This window comes from Artibeus jamaicensis, unplaced genomic scaffold, assembly GCF_021234435.1.
Source record: "Artibeus jamaicensis isolate MK-2021 breed Jamaican fruit bat unplaced genomic scaffold, CSHL_Jam_final contig_444, whole genome shotgun sequence".
Taxonomy (NCBI): domain Eukaryota; kingdom Metazoa; phylum Chordata; class Mammalia; order Chiroptera; family Phyllostomidae; genus Artibeus; species Artibeus jamaicensis.
Genome location: NW_026521831.1, coordinates 8662429 through 8679488, shown reverse-complemented (window position 1 = coordinate 8679488; position 17060 = coordinate 8662429). Strand labels below are relative to the sequence as shown.

At 45.6% G+C, this 17060-nt stretch overlaps 1 protein-coding gene across 2 annotated transcripts in view; it reads left to right on the top strand.

Annotated features, from left to right (window-relative positions):
* SLC24A4 (solute carrier family 24 member 4) overlaps positions 1-17060 on the top strand; it is a 126900-nt gene that overhangs the window by 97939 nt on the left and 11901 nt on the right. For both annotated transcript variants that reach the window (XM_037130255.2, XM_037130254.2), the window contains exon 13: positions 15377-15543. In XM_037130255.2, the coding sequence (XP_036986150.1) occupies positions 15377-15543 (167 nt within the window). The remainder of the gene's footprint in view (positions 1-15376; positions 15544-17060) is intronic.

Sequence of the window (17060 nt, the reverse complement as noted above, 5' to 3'; positions counted from 1 at the left end):
CTTCCCCTTCCCTCAGGGACTCGAGAAGCAGGGATGGGAAGGGACAGAGTGGAGTGCCTGCTGCTTTCAGGTGCACTTTCGTTTCATCTTTGCCGCTGCCTTGCGAGGTGGCCGCTCTCATTTATCTGTGTTTTACAGAGGGAAGCTGAGGCTCCGGAGGCCGTGAGACTTCCCGAGTCACACAGGCATCACGCGGGCAGCCTCTCTTCCACCCCGAGCTTCCGAGCTGTGAATGCCGTCACGAACTGGTCCAGTCAGAGTCCCGGACCACAAGCCTCTGGGAAGTCACAGGGCAAATGACCCTAGTGGTCACATAGGGGACAAATGGCCTTAGCTATACATGTGTGCTCTGGCCCTACAGTACAGTTCAGCCCACCTCACTGGAGGACCTGGGGTAAATGTGTGTTTTACTGAAGTTCAGGCCCCTGGAGGTTCTTGAACAGTAACAGGAGGTAAAACTTACTGTGAATTTACTATGGACCAGGCAGGGTGCTTTGCAGGTAAATATTGACTCACTGAGTTCTCCCGATGCCCTAGAAGGTGGGTACTATTATTATTTCCCCATTTCCCAGCTGAAGAAACTCAGGCACAGGGAGGCTTGGTTGCCCAGGGTCACACAGGAGGAAGGGGCAGCGCTGGGGTTTGTGCGCTGACATTCTGACCCCAGACATGCCTACGGGGCAACACTGTCCCCCACCAACCGATGCCTCCGGCTCCTTCCCTCTGAAGCCCACGAGGAAGTGCTTGTCTGTGTGGTGGCTTGGGCGCAGATGTCTGTCTGCATTGGGTAAGCCGTGTTGGACTGAGTCCAATTATGGGTCCTTGGAACCTAACGTGCTCTTGTCAGGCCTTGGGTGGCACCCCTAAATCTTGTCTTCCTTTACTGTGATAAAGCTCAGCTCAGGCGGCCTGCGGATTTCAGAGCTTTTAGGGCTTATTCTCCTTACCCCCCCTCATCTTCCTCAGCTGCCCAAAGCATCTGCCTGGGACAAGAAAGGTCAGTTCCGTGTCTCTAAACCCAGTGAGGTGGTACTGCACGAATGGAACTCTGGAAAACTCCACACGCCTGGTCTTTCCTCTTAGCCCCTCAGCAGTGGGGGTGGGGAGGGGCCCGAGACTGGAGAAACTGCAGGTGCTGTGGACTCACGTGTGTACGACATTCCAGACCCGGCGCCAGGCCCCCAGAGACACACAGCCTTCGTGGTGGAAATGACCTTGCTCTTGCCCCCATCTCAGGGGCCATCAGAGAAACCGCGCATTTGGTGGACTGTCTCATAAGCCAAGGGCAGGATTTCAAGGACCTGCCCTTGTGAATCGGTCCCAGTAGCGCTCAGAAGTGTTACTTCACAGTCCAGTGAGAAGAAACATTGGCTGAGGGGTTTTATTGTTTAATGTGACAGCTTTATTGAGACACAGTTCACTGACCATGAAGTCGCACCTTTAAGGTGTGCAATTGAGGGGCGTTCACAAAGCGGGGTGTTCGCAGAGTTGTGTAGCCATCAGTATAAATCAATTTTAGAAAATTTCCCCCACCCCCAGAGGAATCCCTCTAACCCATGAGCCGTTACTCCCAACCCCCAACCCCTTCTCCTGGCAGCCTCGACTTGACTGCCTGCCTCTTTGGATTTGTCTATTCTGGGCATTTCGTATACGTGGGATCAGCCGGCCAACAGCCTTTTGTGATTGGCGGCTGCTGCTGCTTAGCACAGTGTTTGCAAGGTTCACCCATGTTGTAGCGTGTGTCAGTGCCTCACTCTTTGGTGTAGCTGAATAATTATTCATTGGTTGATGGAAATTTGGATTATTTCCACTTTCTGGATACGAGCAGTTTATTAAAACAGCTAATGAGGCATGGTGGAGAAAAGTTCAATTTTTTGAAAAATAATCTAAATGAAAGCCATTTTCCTCTGAGTTCTTTGTGGTTGTCAATAAATAGTCTCTAAAGATGAGGATTAAAAGGGATCTCGGAAATTTTTTAAAAATTGATTTTAGAGGAAGGGGAAGAAAGAGAGAAACATTGATTTGTTGTTCTACTTAATTATGCATTCATTAGTTGCTTCTTGTATGTGCTGTGACCAGGGATTGAACCCACGACCCTGGCATATTGGGATGATGCTCTGACCAACTGAGCTCCCTGGCCAGGGCGGATCTTGGATATTTTTAGACCAGGCTTCCTATATTCCAGAGTGGGAAACTGAGGCCCAAAGGGGGGCAGGGACTTGCCCAAGGGACAGTCTCAACTAGACAGAACCAGACATCTGGGCCACCTGCCCTGGAGTCCACTCCGTGATGTTCCTGCAGCCAGGCCGGCTCAGTGCAGCAACCACAGAGGTAGGAGAGGATGGGGCCCAGAACCCACCACGCACTGGGTGTGAGCTGGGTCCTGAAGCCCCTTCACCTGCCCCCAGCAGAAGCCCACGCAGCTCCCTTGAGCTGAAGGGGAACATTTGTAAAAATAAGGATGGGGGTGCGTCAGGGATCCCAGGACAGCTGGCCTCCCCCGGGGCTCACTCGGAGCCTCAGTGGGTGTCCAGACTCTTCCTGACCCTTCATTTCTCCACACGGGCCTGTCTCGCCCCGTCCCTTGGCTGCAGGCTGGCTTTCTCAAATTCACGAGTCGGTCCACACGGCAGACTGTGGCCTCCCCTAACCCCAGACTGACGCGCGACAGTGCCAGCCCCGCTCACTCAGCTCCCCAGTGCTGCACCTGAACTCTAGAGTCTCGAGAGAGAAAATATCGTCAACCCTGGTCACTCAGCTGTGCTGGCCAAGGTGGCTTCAGTGGCCCCTAGGGGTGTGGTTCTGAGGGAAGAGGGACTGAACACACACATGCCTGTACCCCGTGTAGGCAGACAAGTGCCTCCAGCATTACTAGAAGATGAAGGTTGTAGCCCATCTCAGAGGCGGTGAAGTTGGAAATACAGAGGCCCAGGTGGGAAAGGCACCTTAATCCAGGTACTGGCAGTGACTCCAGAGCCCGCCCACTGATCTGGTTGACCCTGCCACCACGCCAGAGCCAAGGAGGTGGGGGCCAGAGTGCATCGGAACTGTTGTTGAGTTTGAGAACTCAGCACCAGAGCTGCGGGGCGGCAAGCAGGAGGCCGCTGCCCCAGCCGTGTCTTGACTCCCAAAGCCATGTGAACTGAACACTGGGATGCTGGTCCAGCCTCCAGCACTGGCTCCGATGCCCCTCATCTAGTGCCTGGGCACGAGCGCCCTGCTTTTGACAAGGATGCATCGAAAACAGCAAAAAGGTGCTTGGCCCTACCTCCATTCTCCAGATCAGGGAACCTGTTGTGCGTCCTGGCCTTCAGCCACAAAGGATTCTGAGAGAAGCTTCCACAGACACTGGCAGGAGGCTGGACTAGGGCTGCTGAAGGCCAGCTCAGCATGTCCACTTTCATACCGTGGTCCCGCTTGGGGAAAAGCAGTAGAACCAGTTTTAAGGGGGACTTGACTTAGAGCAGACCCGGTAAGGGACACATATGGTGTTCAGACTCATAGTGACGACGCAGAGGAGGGTCAGGGCCCCAACCTGTAGCTCGACAGACACATCCTTCACAGGGACCTGCCCCAGCCCCCAGTGTGGCGCTTAGCCCCTAACATTCAGTACTTAGAGTCTGCACACACAGCCCCACTGGCCGGCTGGTGTGGTCCCCATTTCTGGGGGGAGGAAATGGGGGCTCAGGAAGCCATACACAGGTGAGAGATGCCACGGCAGGCCTGGCACCCAGGTCTGCCCAACTCCAAGGTGCTCTCTGCCTGGTTGCACTGTTGACTCTGGCAAGAGGGCCCTCTGCTGAGTTGGAATGTCCACTCTAGGATTCTGGGGGCGGCAGAAAGGAAAGCGGGGAGGAAGGAGGCCCCCTGCTGGGTCTGTGTGGTTTGCACACACGGGAAACCCAACAGCTCCACCCCACCACTGCCTGTTTGCTGAGCGTTTAACACACAGAGCCTGCCAGTGGGGTGGAGAACCAGCAAGTGGCCTTGACGCTGTTGGGGTTTCTGGGACCAGTGGCCTCTATTTCGCATTCCCCAGAGCCTCCAAATTCAAGGCGAGGCCTTCAGAGGCAGGCAGTGATCTCCCTGCTTTTGCGTTTCTCCAGTCTCCCCACGGTTCCTGGAGGTGGGTGAGGCGGGCAGTTATTGTCTCACAGACGGGGACATGGAGGCTCAGAGACGCCGAGGGTTCACCCACCGCCACCCCATCGATAGTGACAGGACGGAGCATCTGTTTGCAGGAAGCCTTCAGATCCCTGAGGCAGGATGCGCAGCTGGCCATATTTGGGGGTCATCTTTAGAATGAGGGGGTTGGCACCCCGACCCTGCGCATCCTTCTGGCCCTGGGACCCCATTCACGCCCAGGCTTAGAGTTGGACATGGATCCTCTGGTGGGGGCGGCAGGCACATCCTCAGAGCTAGAGTGAGGGTCCCTGAGATTGGCACCAGCTGGGGGAACGCCAGACCTGGCTTCGCTGATGACTGGGAGTCCTGGTCTGCAGGTCAGGCGTGAGGGCAGCTGCTTCCATGCGGAAGCATGAACAGGGTCCCAAACCATGTTACCAACGGCCGTGTGAACCAAGGCAAGGGCACCTCCTTGGGGGAGGCCTGCTTCCCATGGGGCCCCCTCTTCCTCTCTCGTGCTTTCAAGATTAAAACTCTTCCTCCAGCAGTCAGGATGGTATCACTAAGAGGCTTAGCATTGGACTCCTGGGGCTGCCACTTCCTAGCTGTGTGACCTTGGGCAGGTAGGCTTACCTCTCTGAGCCTGCTCAAGTCTTTGTAAAACTAGTTGACCCAGTGCTTGACAATAGTAGGTACTCAGTAAGTTGAAGTTAACGTGGTTGTTGACATTAACAATAGTTAAATTTAGAGCTTTCTCTGTGCCAGGAATTATTCTAAACACATCACACAGGATGGCTTGTTTTCAATCTCCCAATAGCCCAGTGAGGTAGGAACTGTTATCCCCATTTTACAGATGAGAAAACTGAGATGCAGCAATACTCTCCCCCATTCACAGAGGTAGCATATGCCAGAGCTGGGATTTCAACCTGGCAATCTAGCTCACTGTTAACCATGAAGCTTCTGTGCCCTTCAGGAGCAATCAATTTAATGGTTAGTCTAAATTTACAGATGAAACAAAGTTGTATTAAAAAATAACTAAAAATGATTGATTCTAAAGCTCATTAACCACCAAGAAGTAAAACAACTTTAATAGTTTCTCTTCTCGAGAGGATTTTTTGGTTGGGGCACAGCACCTGACAGTCCAACCTCTGCCAGTGGGTGGGGAGCAGAAGGGCTCCCATGGGCCTTGAAATCCTGGGACTCTGCGGGCAGGCAAGCAATGGAGTGCCGAACACCCAGGACTTAGATTCCAAAGGCCTGCATTCAAGTCCTAGCCCCACCTCTCCCTTCCGGGATGTTTAAGTTGCTGAATGTGACCGAACCTCAGCTTATTTACCTGGGAGACTATCTCCCTAGATTGAAATGAAGAACAAAGAGGGTGGGAAAACCACCTCCAAGGTTTGGGCCACAACACAAATGGTGGAGTGGCGAGGTGGTCGCTCATTAACCCAGCCCTGACAATGCTCCGTCTTCCCCTGTGAACCTCGTCCCTCCCCCAAGGGCCAACACAGAGGCCGCTGGGGCAGCAGGGTCTGTCTGTGGCTCTGCCACTAATGTTTTTGTGAGATTTTGGGCCGTTCATTATCAAAACTTTCATGGGACTTGGTTTTTCTCATTATAGAGTTAACCAGGTGAAATACATCCCTGGAATACAGGGTTGGTTCAACCTGTGAAGATCAGTGTAACCACATTATTAGAATGATGAACAGAGCTATGCGATCATCTAAATAGATACAGAACAAAAAGTTCTACAAAATCCTTTACTGATGAAGAAACACTCCACAAACTAGGAATAGCAGCAAATTTTCAAACCCTTATAAAAGGCATCCACAAAAAATCCCCACAGCTTAATGGGGAAACACCGAAAGTTCTCCCCTACGACCAGGAGAAGGGGTCACTCCCACCACTTTATGCTGCAGGTCAGAGGCAGGGCAGGTAGGCGAGAAAAACCCAAAGGCATCCTGACCGCAAAGGAACAAGGTGCACTGCCTGTACCCAACCCTAGACGGCATGGCCATATGTATAGAAGGAACCCACACCCCAGCCTGTTAGAATTAATGACCTGGTGGGGTGTAAGATCAATGTACAAAATTCTATTGTATTTCTGTACTTAGCCATTAGCAATTTTAAAATGCGAGTAAAATTCCATTTATAATAGCATTCAAAATAAAATAGTACAAGACTTGTACTCTGAAAACAACAAAATATTGTTGAAAGAAGATCTAAATGCATGTGAAGATATCTCACGTTCATGGCTTGGAAGACTTAAAATGTGAAGGACGGCAATAGTCTCCAATGTGATCTACAAAATCTCTAAGTCTCCAGGCAATCTATAAAAATCCCAGCTAAAAAAAATTTTTTTTTGCAGAAATTGACAAGCTAATTTTTAAATTTATACAAAAATTCAGGGGGTTCAGAATAACCAAAACAATCTTGAAAAACAAAGTTGAAGGACTTACACTTTGTGGTTTCAAAACTTAGAAGATACAGTAAATCAAGACTACTATGGGCATATGGGTAGATATAGGTCAAGGGAATAATATTGTGAGTCTTGAAATATATCCATATATTTAAGGTCAAATTTTTGGCAAGAGTGCCAAGACAATTCAGGAGGAAATCGTCCTTCCAGCAAGTGGTGCTATGACAACTGGATATCCACATTTTTTAAGGAGTGTTTTTGGACCCTTAATTTATATCATATACAAAAAAAGTTAATATGAAACAGAGACCTAAATATGAAATGTTTAAAAGAAAACATAGGTGTAAATATTTAAATATTTATGACTTTGGATTAGACCACGCTTTCTTAAATTTAACAGTCAAAAGCATAAGTATCCAAAGAAAAACAAATTGTATTTTATCAAAATGTAAAACTTTTGTGATTTATAGGACACTATGAAGAAAGTGAAAAGACAACTCAGGATGGAAGAAAACATTTGCAAATTTTACTTCTAACAAGGATCTAGTGTCCAGAATATATACAGAATGCTAAAAACTCAACAATAAAAAATCTCCAGTTTTTTAAATGGGCAAAAGGTTTGAATAAATAGCTCTCCAGAGAAAATATACAAATGGACAATAAGTTCATGAGAAGATACTCAACATTATTAGTCATCAGGGAACTTCAAAACCACACTGGGGTTCCGTGTCACGCTCAGTAGAATGACCATAATCAAAAGAGATGACAGTGTATTAGCAAGGATGTGGGTCTGTTGGACCCTTCAAACACCGCTGGTGGGGATGTAAAGACGTGCAGCCGCTTGGGAAACGGTCCAGCAGTTCCTCAAAGAGCTAAACAAAATTACTGTATGACCCAGCAATTCCACGCCTAGTTATACATCTAAGAAAAATGAAAACATGCCCTCACAAAAACTGATACATGAATGTGCATAGCAGCCAGAAAGTAGAAACAGTCCAAATATCCATCAAATGATAAATGGATAAAATAGGGTATATCCGTAAAATGGAGTAGTTTTCATCCATAAAAAGAATTACTGGTGTATATGCTACAACATGGATACACTTTGAAGACATGTTCTACTTGAAATAAGACAAACAAAATGGAGTGTCTGTAGACACAGGTATATTAGTGGTTGCCAGAATTTGAGCAAGGAGAGGAAATGGGGAATGATAGCTGAATGGGTACAGGGTGGATGGGTTTTTTTTTTTTTTTTGGAGAGCAATGGAAATCTTGAAGACTTAAGGCCAAGATATAAGCATAGGTAGATACACTTTGCTTCCTTGCACAACCAAAAGGACAACAACAAATTTTAAAACAAAAAAACAACCAGAACTGCCAGAAAAATTAAACTGTATGGAAGTCCAATAACCAAGGAGTTAAAGAAGAAACATCCATCCAGACTGGTGGGGTGGGGCAGAGACAGGCAGCCGGGGTGGAGAGAACGGCAAGTCAACAGACCAGGTCGGGTGAGGCACAGCTGGTGGAGCGGGCAGCCCCACATTCAAGTGCAGATAAGCTGAGAGGAACAGCTGTGGAGCAAGACTGACAAGACAACCCAGGGTTCCAGTGTGGGAAACCAAAGCCTCAAAACCTCTGACTGTAAAACCATGTGGGGGTTGCAGTGGCAGGAGAAACTTCCAGCCTCACAGGACAGTTTATTAGACCCACAGGGTCCTGGAATGTACACAAGCCCACCCACCCAGGAATCAGCAACAGAAGGGCCCGATTTGCATGTGGGTGGCAAGGGAAGTGACTGAAAGCAGAATGAGAGCCAAGCAAGAGGCATCGTTCCCTCTCTGACACCTCCCTCACATACAGCACCACAACACAGAGAAGTGGGTTGCCCCACCTTGGGAATACCTAAGGCTCCACCCCTTAAAACATAAGTGTGCCAAGACAAAAAAAAATATGGTCCAAATGAAAGAACACATCAAAACTCCATAGACAGAACTAAGTGATGAATAGATAGCCACCCTATCAGATGCAGTATTCAAAACACTGTAATCAGGATGCTCTCAGAAATGGTTGAGTACAGATGCAAAATAGAGGAAGGAGTGAAGGCTATGCAAAGTGAAATAAAGCAAAATATACAGGGAATCAACAGTGAAGGGAAGAAAACTGAGACTCAAATCAACGATTTGGAGCAAAAGGAAGATATAGACATTCAACTGAAACAGAATGAAGAAACAAAATTTTTTTTTAAATGAGAGGCTGAGGAACCCCTGGGACAACTTTAAACATTCCAACATCTGAATCATAGGGGTGCCAGAGAAGAAAAAGAGCAAGAAACTGAAAACTTATTTGAAAACAATAAAGGAGAACTTCCCCAATCTGGCAAAGGAACTAGACTTCCAGGAAGTCCAGGAAGCTCAAAGAGTTCCAGAGAAATTGGACCCAAGGAAGAACACATCAAGACACATCATAATTAAGTTACCCAAGATCTAAAGATAAGGAGAGAATCTTAAAAGCAGCAAGAGAAAAGGAGACAGTTTCCTACAAAGGAGTTCCCATAAGGCTATCAGTTGATTTCTCAAAAGAGACCTTGCAGGCAAGAAGGGTCTGGAAAGAAGTATTCCAAGTCATGAAAGGCAAGGACCTACATCCAAGACTACTCTCTCCAGCAAAGCATTAATTTAGAATGGAAGGGCAGATTAAAGGAGTTCATCATCAACAAGCCTTTATTATATGAAATATAATAAAGGGTCTTACTAAGAAAAAGAAGGTCAAAACTGTGAACAGTAAAATGACCACAAACAACTATCAACAACTGAACCTAAACAAATAACAAGCAAACAGCTAGAACATGAACAGAACCACAGAAATGGAGATCACATGGAGGGTTATCAGCAGGGAGGGGGAGGAGGAAGAATGAGGGAGAAGGTACAGGGAATAAGCATAATTGGTAGATACAAAGTAGGGGGAAGTTAAGAATAGTATAGGAAATGGAGAAGCCAAAGAACTTATATATATGACCCATGGACATGAACTAAGGGAAGAGATGCTGGTAAGAGGGGGATGCAGGGAGGAGGGGATAAAGGGGCAAAAAAAAATGGGACAACTGCAATAGCATAATCAATAAAATATACTTTAAAAAATCTTGAATCACATAGTGTTAATAATTACACAGCTTTGTAATATGCTGAAAATCACCTAATTGTATATTTAAACAGCTGAATTTAATGGTATGGTAATCATCTCTGTTGTGTTTAAATGAATTCACCTGGGGCACCAGTTCTCAAGTATGGTCCCAGGACAGGAGCACCTGGGAAATGGTTAGGAATGTAAATTCTTGGACCCCATTTTAGCTACCAAATCATTAGCTCTGGGGCTCTAATGAGCTTTCCAGGGGATTCCGATTCACACTCAAGTCTGAGAACCACTGGTCTGGACATATACACTCCAGGTCATGTAGACACTCCTCCTTCCAGGGTCCATCAGTATCTACCTGACATCCCCCCGTGACACACACATTTCCCTGGGCCTCAAGTTAACCACTTCCTTAGTTGGACTGTCTCATTAGTTAACTGTCCAGGTTAATTTGTTTGAAATTTTTTTATCAACAACTGCATCTGTCTTGAATTTTTTCCTTCACTATGATTAGCCATCTGTGTCGTTGCAGTTCATTTTAAAGATTTTTTTATAGAATTGTCATTTTCTACTTCATAAGAGAAATTGAGTTTAGTGAAACAACGGCAGCTGGTTTTTCTCTTATGTTTGCATGCTTCTCAGAGTCTATAATACAATGAACATTTCTCAGAGTCTCTGACATTGCACTTGAAGGAATGAATGGCGGGGCTTGACAGAAGGGGCTCCTCCTGATGGTGGTGGGGAGGTGTCCCTTGGCATAGACATTGTCCCATCACCTGGTAGCTCCCAGAGTCTATTATTGAAACCTCGATGTTGGAGAAACCCTGTCGGGCAGGTTTAAGCCAGAGAGCTCCCAACTTTGTTCTGTTTTCAAGACTGGTGTAGCTGTTCTGGCTTCCTTGCATTTATATGAGAATATTAGAGTCAGCTTCTCAATTTCTGCACCAACAAAAAAATGTTGGAATTTTAACAGGGATTATAATGAATCCGTAGATCAATTTGGTGAAAATTTCCATCCTAACAACATTAAGTCGTTGATCCATCTACAGGACACCTTTCCATTTATGTAGGTTGCCTGGAATTTCCTTCAGTGATGTTTGTAGTTTTCAGCATATAAATTGTGTACTTACGTTACATTTATTCATAAACACTTTTTTTTTCAGATGCTATGGTAAATGGAGTTATTTCCTTAATTTTATGTTTGGATTGTTTATTGTTATTGTATAGAAATACACCTGAATTTCATATATTGGTCTCGTACCTTGCAACCCGACTGAGCTTGTTTTGTAGTTCTAATTTTTTTCATGTGTACTGTGTGGAATTTTCTCCATACAAGATCATGCCACCTACAAATAGGGATACTTTTACTTCTTCCTTTCCAACTGAATGACTTTAACTTCTTTTTCTTGCCCGGTTTCCCAGGCTAGCCTTTCCATACACTGTTGACTAGCAGGCATAAAAGCAGACATCCTTGTCTTATTGGAAGCTTTCCATCTTCACAGTTGAGTATGGTGTTAACTGTGGGGTTTTTAGGTGCGCTTCTCCAGGTTGAGGAAGTTCTCTTCTACTCCTAGATTGTTGAGTGTTTTATCATGAAAAGGCATTGGAGTTTTCAAACATCTTTTTTTTTTTTTCATCAATGGACGTGATTGTAGTTTTGTCCTTAATTCTAGTACCATGGTATGTTGGATCGATGACATTTGATGTGTTGAACCAAGCTTGCATTCCTGTAATAAGTCCCACTTGGTCAAAGTGTATAATCATTTTTCACATGATGTTCAATTCAGTTTGCCAGAATTTCATTAAGGGTTTTTGCATCTATATTCATGAGTAATATTGGTCTGTAGTTTTCTGTTCTCTTGGCGTCTGGCTTTGACATCGGTATAATAATGTCTTCATGGAGGGAACTGAGAAATGTTCCCTCTTCTATCTTTTGGAAGAGTTTGCAGGATTCATGCTGATTTTTCTTTAAACATTTGGTAGAAATCACCATGAACCCATCTGGTGCTGGCTTTACTTTAAAGGAAATTTATTTATTTTTAATTTTTAAAGTATATTTGATTGATTATGTCATTACAGTTGTCCCAATTCCCCCCCACACACACACACATGCCTTTTTTTTATTACTGTGTCAATCTCTTATAAATCTATTCAGCTTTTCTATCTTTTTAAGTCAGATTTGGTGGTTTTTGTCCTTGTAGAATTCGTTTCACTTAGGTCATCTCATTTGTTGGGGCCTAGTTGTTCATTATATTCCTGACTTGTTCTTTTTATTCCTGTGAAGTTCACGATGGTGACCCTCTCTTATTCCTGGTGTTAGTAATTTGAGTCTTTTTTGCTTAGTCATTCTAGCTAAAGGTTTGTCCATTTTTGTTCATCTTTTTAAACAGCGAGCTCTTAGTTTCATTGATACTATTTTTTATTTTCTGTTCCATAGATTTCGAATTTAGTCTTAATTATTTCCTTCTTTCTGCTTTCTTTGGATTTAATTTGCTCTACTATTTTTGTGTCTTAAGGAAGAAGGTCAGGTCACTGATTTAAGATATTTAATATACTCATTTACAGCTATAAATTTTTCATATAGTCATTTATAGCTATAAAATTCTGAGCACTGCTTTTACTGCATCCCATAAGTTTTGGTATGTTATATTTTCATTTTGATTCATCTCAAAGCATTTTTCTAATTTCCCTTGTGATTTCTTCTTTGCCCCATTGGTTATTCAGGAGTGGGTTGTTTAACTTCCACATATTTGTGAATCTTCCAGTTTTCCCTCTGTTTGATTTGTAGTTTCTTTCCATTGTGGAATGCCTGTAGAACATACTTGGCATGATTTAAATCCATTTAAATTTATCGATGTTTGTTTTACGTTGTAACATGTGGCCTATCCTGGAGAGTGTTCCACGTGAATTTGAGATGAATGTATATTCTTCTTGAATGTATACATTAATGTTTTTCATCAGATTTGAGAGGTTTTTGGATGAGTTCGTCAGATACTCTTCCTTCCCCTTGTTGCCCCCCTACTTCTCCTAGCACTCCTACTATGCCTACGTTGGCAGGTTTGATGGCGTGCTGTGGGTCTCTGAGACACCGTTCATTTCTCTTTTTTCTTTCTGTTCCTGAGTCTGGAAACTCTCAGTTCACCTACTTCAAGGCTGTCGAAGTTTTCCTTCTTCCTGCTCAAATCTGCTGTTGAGCCCCTGCAAGAGAAGTTTTCATTTTAGTTACTGTGTTTCTCAATTCCAGGATTTCTTTTGGCTCTTTTTTAGACTTTTTACTTTTTCACTCTGATATTCTATGGGGAGAAATTATTCTCATACTTTCCTTTAGTTTTTTAGATTTTAAAAAAACTTCTTCATGCATATTTCCTTTTTTTTCATGCATATTTCTAAACGGCTGATTTAAAGTCTTTCTAAATTCATTGTCTGGAATTCCTCAGAAACAGTTTCTACTGACTGCTCTTTGTCCCACGTACGGGCCATACTTTCCTGTTTTCCCTGCTGGTCGAAAGCTGGGTATTTGAAATAATATAGTTTTCCCAGACTGGTGTGGCTCAGTTGGGCATCATTCCACAAAGCAAAAGGTCTCCAATTTGATTCCTGGTCAGGGTACATGCCTGGGTTGTGGGTTTGGTCTCCAGGTGGGGTATAGGGGAGAAGCAACTGATCCATTTATCTCTTGCATTGATATTTCTCTCCCTGTCTTTCTCCCTCCTCTCTCTCTAAAAATAAATAAATAAATAAATAAAATCTTTTTAAAAAAAAACAAGGAGATACAATTTCAGATTTATTAGAATGGGTATCTTTAAAATAAATAATATATATAATGTAATGTAATATAATGTAGTATACTATACTATACTATACTATAAGTTTGACAACTCTAGGAAACATTCTTCTCCCTTTCCAAGTCTGCTTATTGTTACATTTATTGTTGTTTTTGTTTAGTGAGTCTTCTCAAATAATCTGTAAAGTCTGTATTGTTTGTTGTGCGTGGCCCCTGAAATAGCTGCTCAGTTCGCCTAAAGCCACCTAGCGACTGCACAGAGGTTGCCTTAGGTGCCTGTGTGCAGTAAGTCTCCCCGTCATCTCTGATGGGTTCTGTGGGTTCGTGGGCACATCTTCAACCCCCGGTGGGCAGTTTACAACTCCACCTCAGCCTTTACTTCTTGCTTGCTCAGAGCCTCAATATCAGGTGGAGGTGAATGCCCAGAGCATTCTCAAGGCTTTCCTGAGCATGCAGAACCCCCTCAGCACAGCCCAGTGCATGGCTGTGGTTTTTAGATTCCCAGAAAAAAGTAGGAGCTTTTGCAAAGCCCTAGGTATCACATTCCCCAGCTTCTCCTTTCAAGCTTATTGGTTTATTTATTGTTTGTCCTGTAACCTACAACCTTGGGCACTGTGATGCTCAACAGTTGCCTCTGATTGTTTTGAACAAATGCCCCAAGGCAAAGGCTACACACATTGGCTGAGCTCTGATTCAGGTAAAGTAAGGACAGCCTTGGAAGTGGGATCTTCCAGGAATGCACCAGACAGGTCAAATAATGCCCATTCTCTGGGAGGGGACTTAGAAGGAGCTCCAGGCCTGCTCTGCCTCTTCTGGTTGCCAGGCTGCTGGCATTCAAGGCTTCTCCAGAGCTGGTGAGAGGGAACAGAAACAAGGCAGGTTAAAACTCCACAGAGTTCACTGTTCTCACTGAGATCCAGTCAGTTTTCTTACATAAACCCTCCCTGGATTGCTACCAGCCTTGGTTCATTTCCAGAGTCCTAAAAAAGGTTGGTTCTGGCCGTTTTTCCCAGTGTCCTCATTGTACCTAGGCAATGAGGTCCTTCCTCTGCCATTTCTGCAGCATCACCCACAAGGTGGTTTTGGAGGCTGCACATGTATGCTGTACTCAGTGGCTTATGAAGGGAACTATGCTTGTGCTTGGTGGTTTGCGGGGGCCGCTTTTCTCTGGTTGACTTGTTTGTGGATTCCTTTGGTGGGAGCCCATGAGGTCCTTTCTGCCAGCCAGGACACCCACATTTTAGTCTTGCATCTGTCATGGGCTGAGTAGATGACTCTGGAGCAAAGGACCTGAGATTTCTGGAATACCTACTGCGTGCAGGGCTGGGCTCTCCCTGCGCATGCAGAGTATTTTAAGTACATAATGTCATGTCATTCTTGCAACAACGAAGAAAGGGATAATGCTCCAATTTAACAGATGAAGCAACTACTAAATGCAAAGAACTCAGCACGGTGCCTGCTACACATCACAAAATTTCATATGTTGATTTTTGCGTTACTGTTATTCCAACTGTTATTATCATCAGAGGAGGAAGTGGAGTTGATGGGATTTCTCCAGGTCATTTGAATACCAGCCCAGGTCTGTCTAGTTCCAAAGTCTACCCATATTCCACTTCCCCATTCCAGCTCCCTGGGGCAAATCCATTCCCACTCTGGGTCTCACTTCCCTTACTCCAAAGTATTTGGACTGACTGAAGTTATTCAATCAACAAACACGTAGTGAATTGTGTTGCTAAGATCACTTTCTGGATGACATTGTGGAGGTGTGTGATTCTGTGAGATCACTTGCTTAGAGTCACATAGGTAGCGTTCTCTTGTTTGGCTTAAAAAAAAATAAAGCAGCAGGTGGACTGACAGGTGTGTAACCTAGTATGTGTCTCTCTCCCCCTCCCTTCTGGCTCCGTCCCACCCCCCTGTAGAGGCAAGAGGGGACAAAGCCAAGTGGGTGTTCACCTGGCCACTCATCTTCCTCCTGTGCATCACCATCCCCAACTGCAGCAAGCCCCGCTGGGAGAAGTTCTTCATGGTCACCTTCATCACTGCCACGCTGTGGATCGCTGTCTTCTCCTACCTGATGGTGTGGCTGGTGAGTGGTGGGTGCAGGGTGGGCTGGGTGGACAGACCTGCCCAGCACCTGCTGGAGGTGGGAGAGCAACTTCAGGCACTGGTCTGCCACCTTTGGTAAATTGACCTTGGCTTATATTTCAGTGAGCAGGGAAACTGGCAGGGGTGCAAGCCGCTGCACTGTACACCAAGGTGGCCAGACAGATCAGCGTGGTACTTGCAGGCAAGGCGGGCACAGGGGTGGGGGGGTTGAACCTGGCAAGAGGGGCGGGTAGTGTGGTAGGGGTGGCATGGACTGGGAGCCAAGAACTGATGCCTTGACGATGGCTCTGGGAAGAGCTCTAGAGGGCTGAACACTAGGACCGCAGGGAAATGTGAGGGAGGCTGGAGTCAGTGGGAGATGAACTCAAGCCCTCCTATGCTCCTTGCCAAGGGGTGTTCCTCTCCCCTTCCTATGCTCAGGCACATGTATGAACTGTATATAAACTCTATATAAGCTTTCAATCTTCATAACAACCACTTTCATTATGCCCATTTTACAGACGAGGAAACTGAGGCACAGAGATTGAGTAATTTGCCCAAGTTAGTTTTACAATTAGCATCTGTCACACAGTGAGTTCATCAGTTAGTGTGTCCTAGGGCAGGATCAGAACCCTGGTCCATTGTTCTCCTGAGTCCACAGTCTCAGCCACTATCCTGAACTGCCTCTCAATTTGTGACTGGAATTTTTCAGCATCTTTCGGATTGAAATTTTGCAGTTGGAGAGGTGTCAACCTAGCTCCTGTTAGCAGCTCTGGTCATGCATCCCAGCTCTGTGTACCAACCTTCCTTAGCTGAGCCAAGCAGGAGCACCCGTGCCCCTTTGCTGTGGGCACCATTTCCACAGGGTTCTTCCTCCCCTCCCCCTTCTCGTCCTCCCCCTCCCCCATTTCACATGGAGAGCCCAGGAGCAGAAAGAGGAGCTGCAGTTACAGGACAGTTGCATCTCTATTGTGGTGAAGCTCACCAATCAGCCACGCACGGCTTTGCACGGTGACTTTCATCCTTTGTTATCTCAGGGCGCACATCCACTAGTTAGTAAAATTCTGCAGCACACCGTGGGATATATTGTTTTTTGCAAATCTGATCAAAAAATTGTTATAATGTTGATTCTTTCACTCTGGACAGCTATGGTCATGTTGGCTGTTGTCACATTTTTAATTTGACAATCTAAGGGCAGGGAAGTCAGAGCCCCTGGCTCAGTAGTCAGGTACTCCATGTTTTAAAAATCCCTGAGTCTCACCGGTTGAAAAGCGTTGTCATAGCGGTACCCTCTAGTCACTTCACTCTCCTCCTGACACCTGGCGCCAGACAGGGAAAGGGCACATGAGTCTCGGCTTCAGAGGCACAAGGGCCACCGTCCCCTTAACCCCAGAGGAGCAGATTGGTGGGGAAAGGTGTGCTGTGGGGTCCCAGGAGGTGGAGGTGAATCCTAGTTTTCCCACGTGGGATCCATAACACTCAGGCAGGTGACTCAACTTCTCCGGACCCAGGTCACCC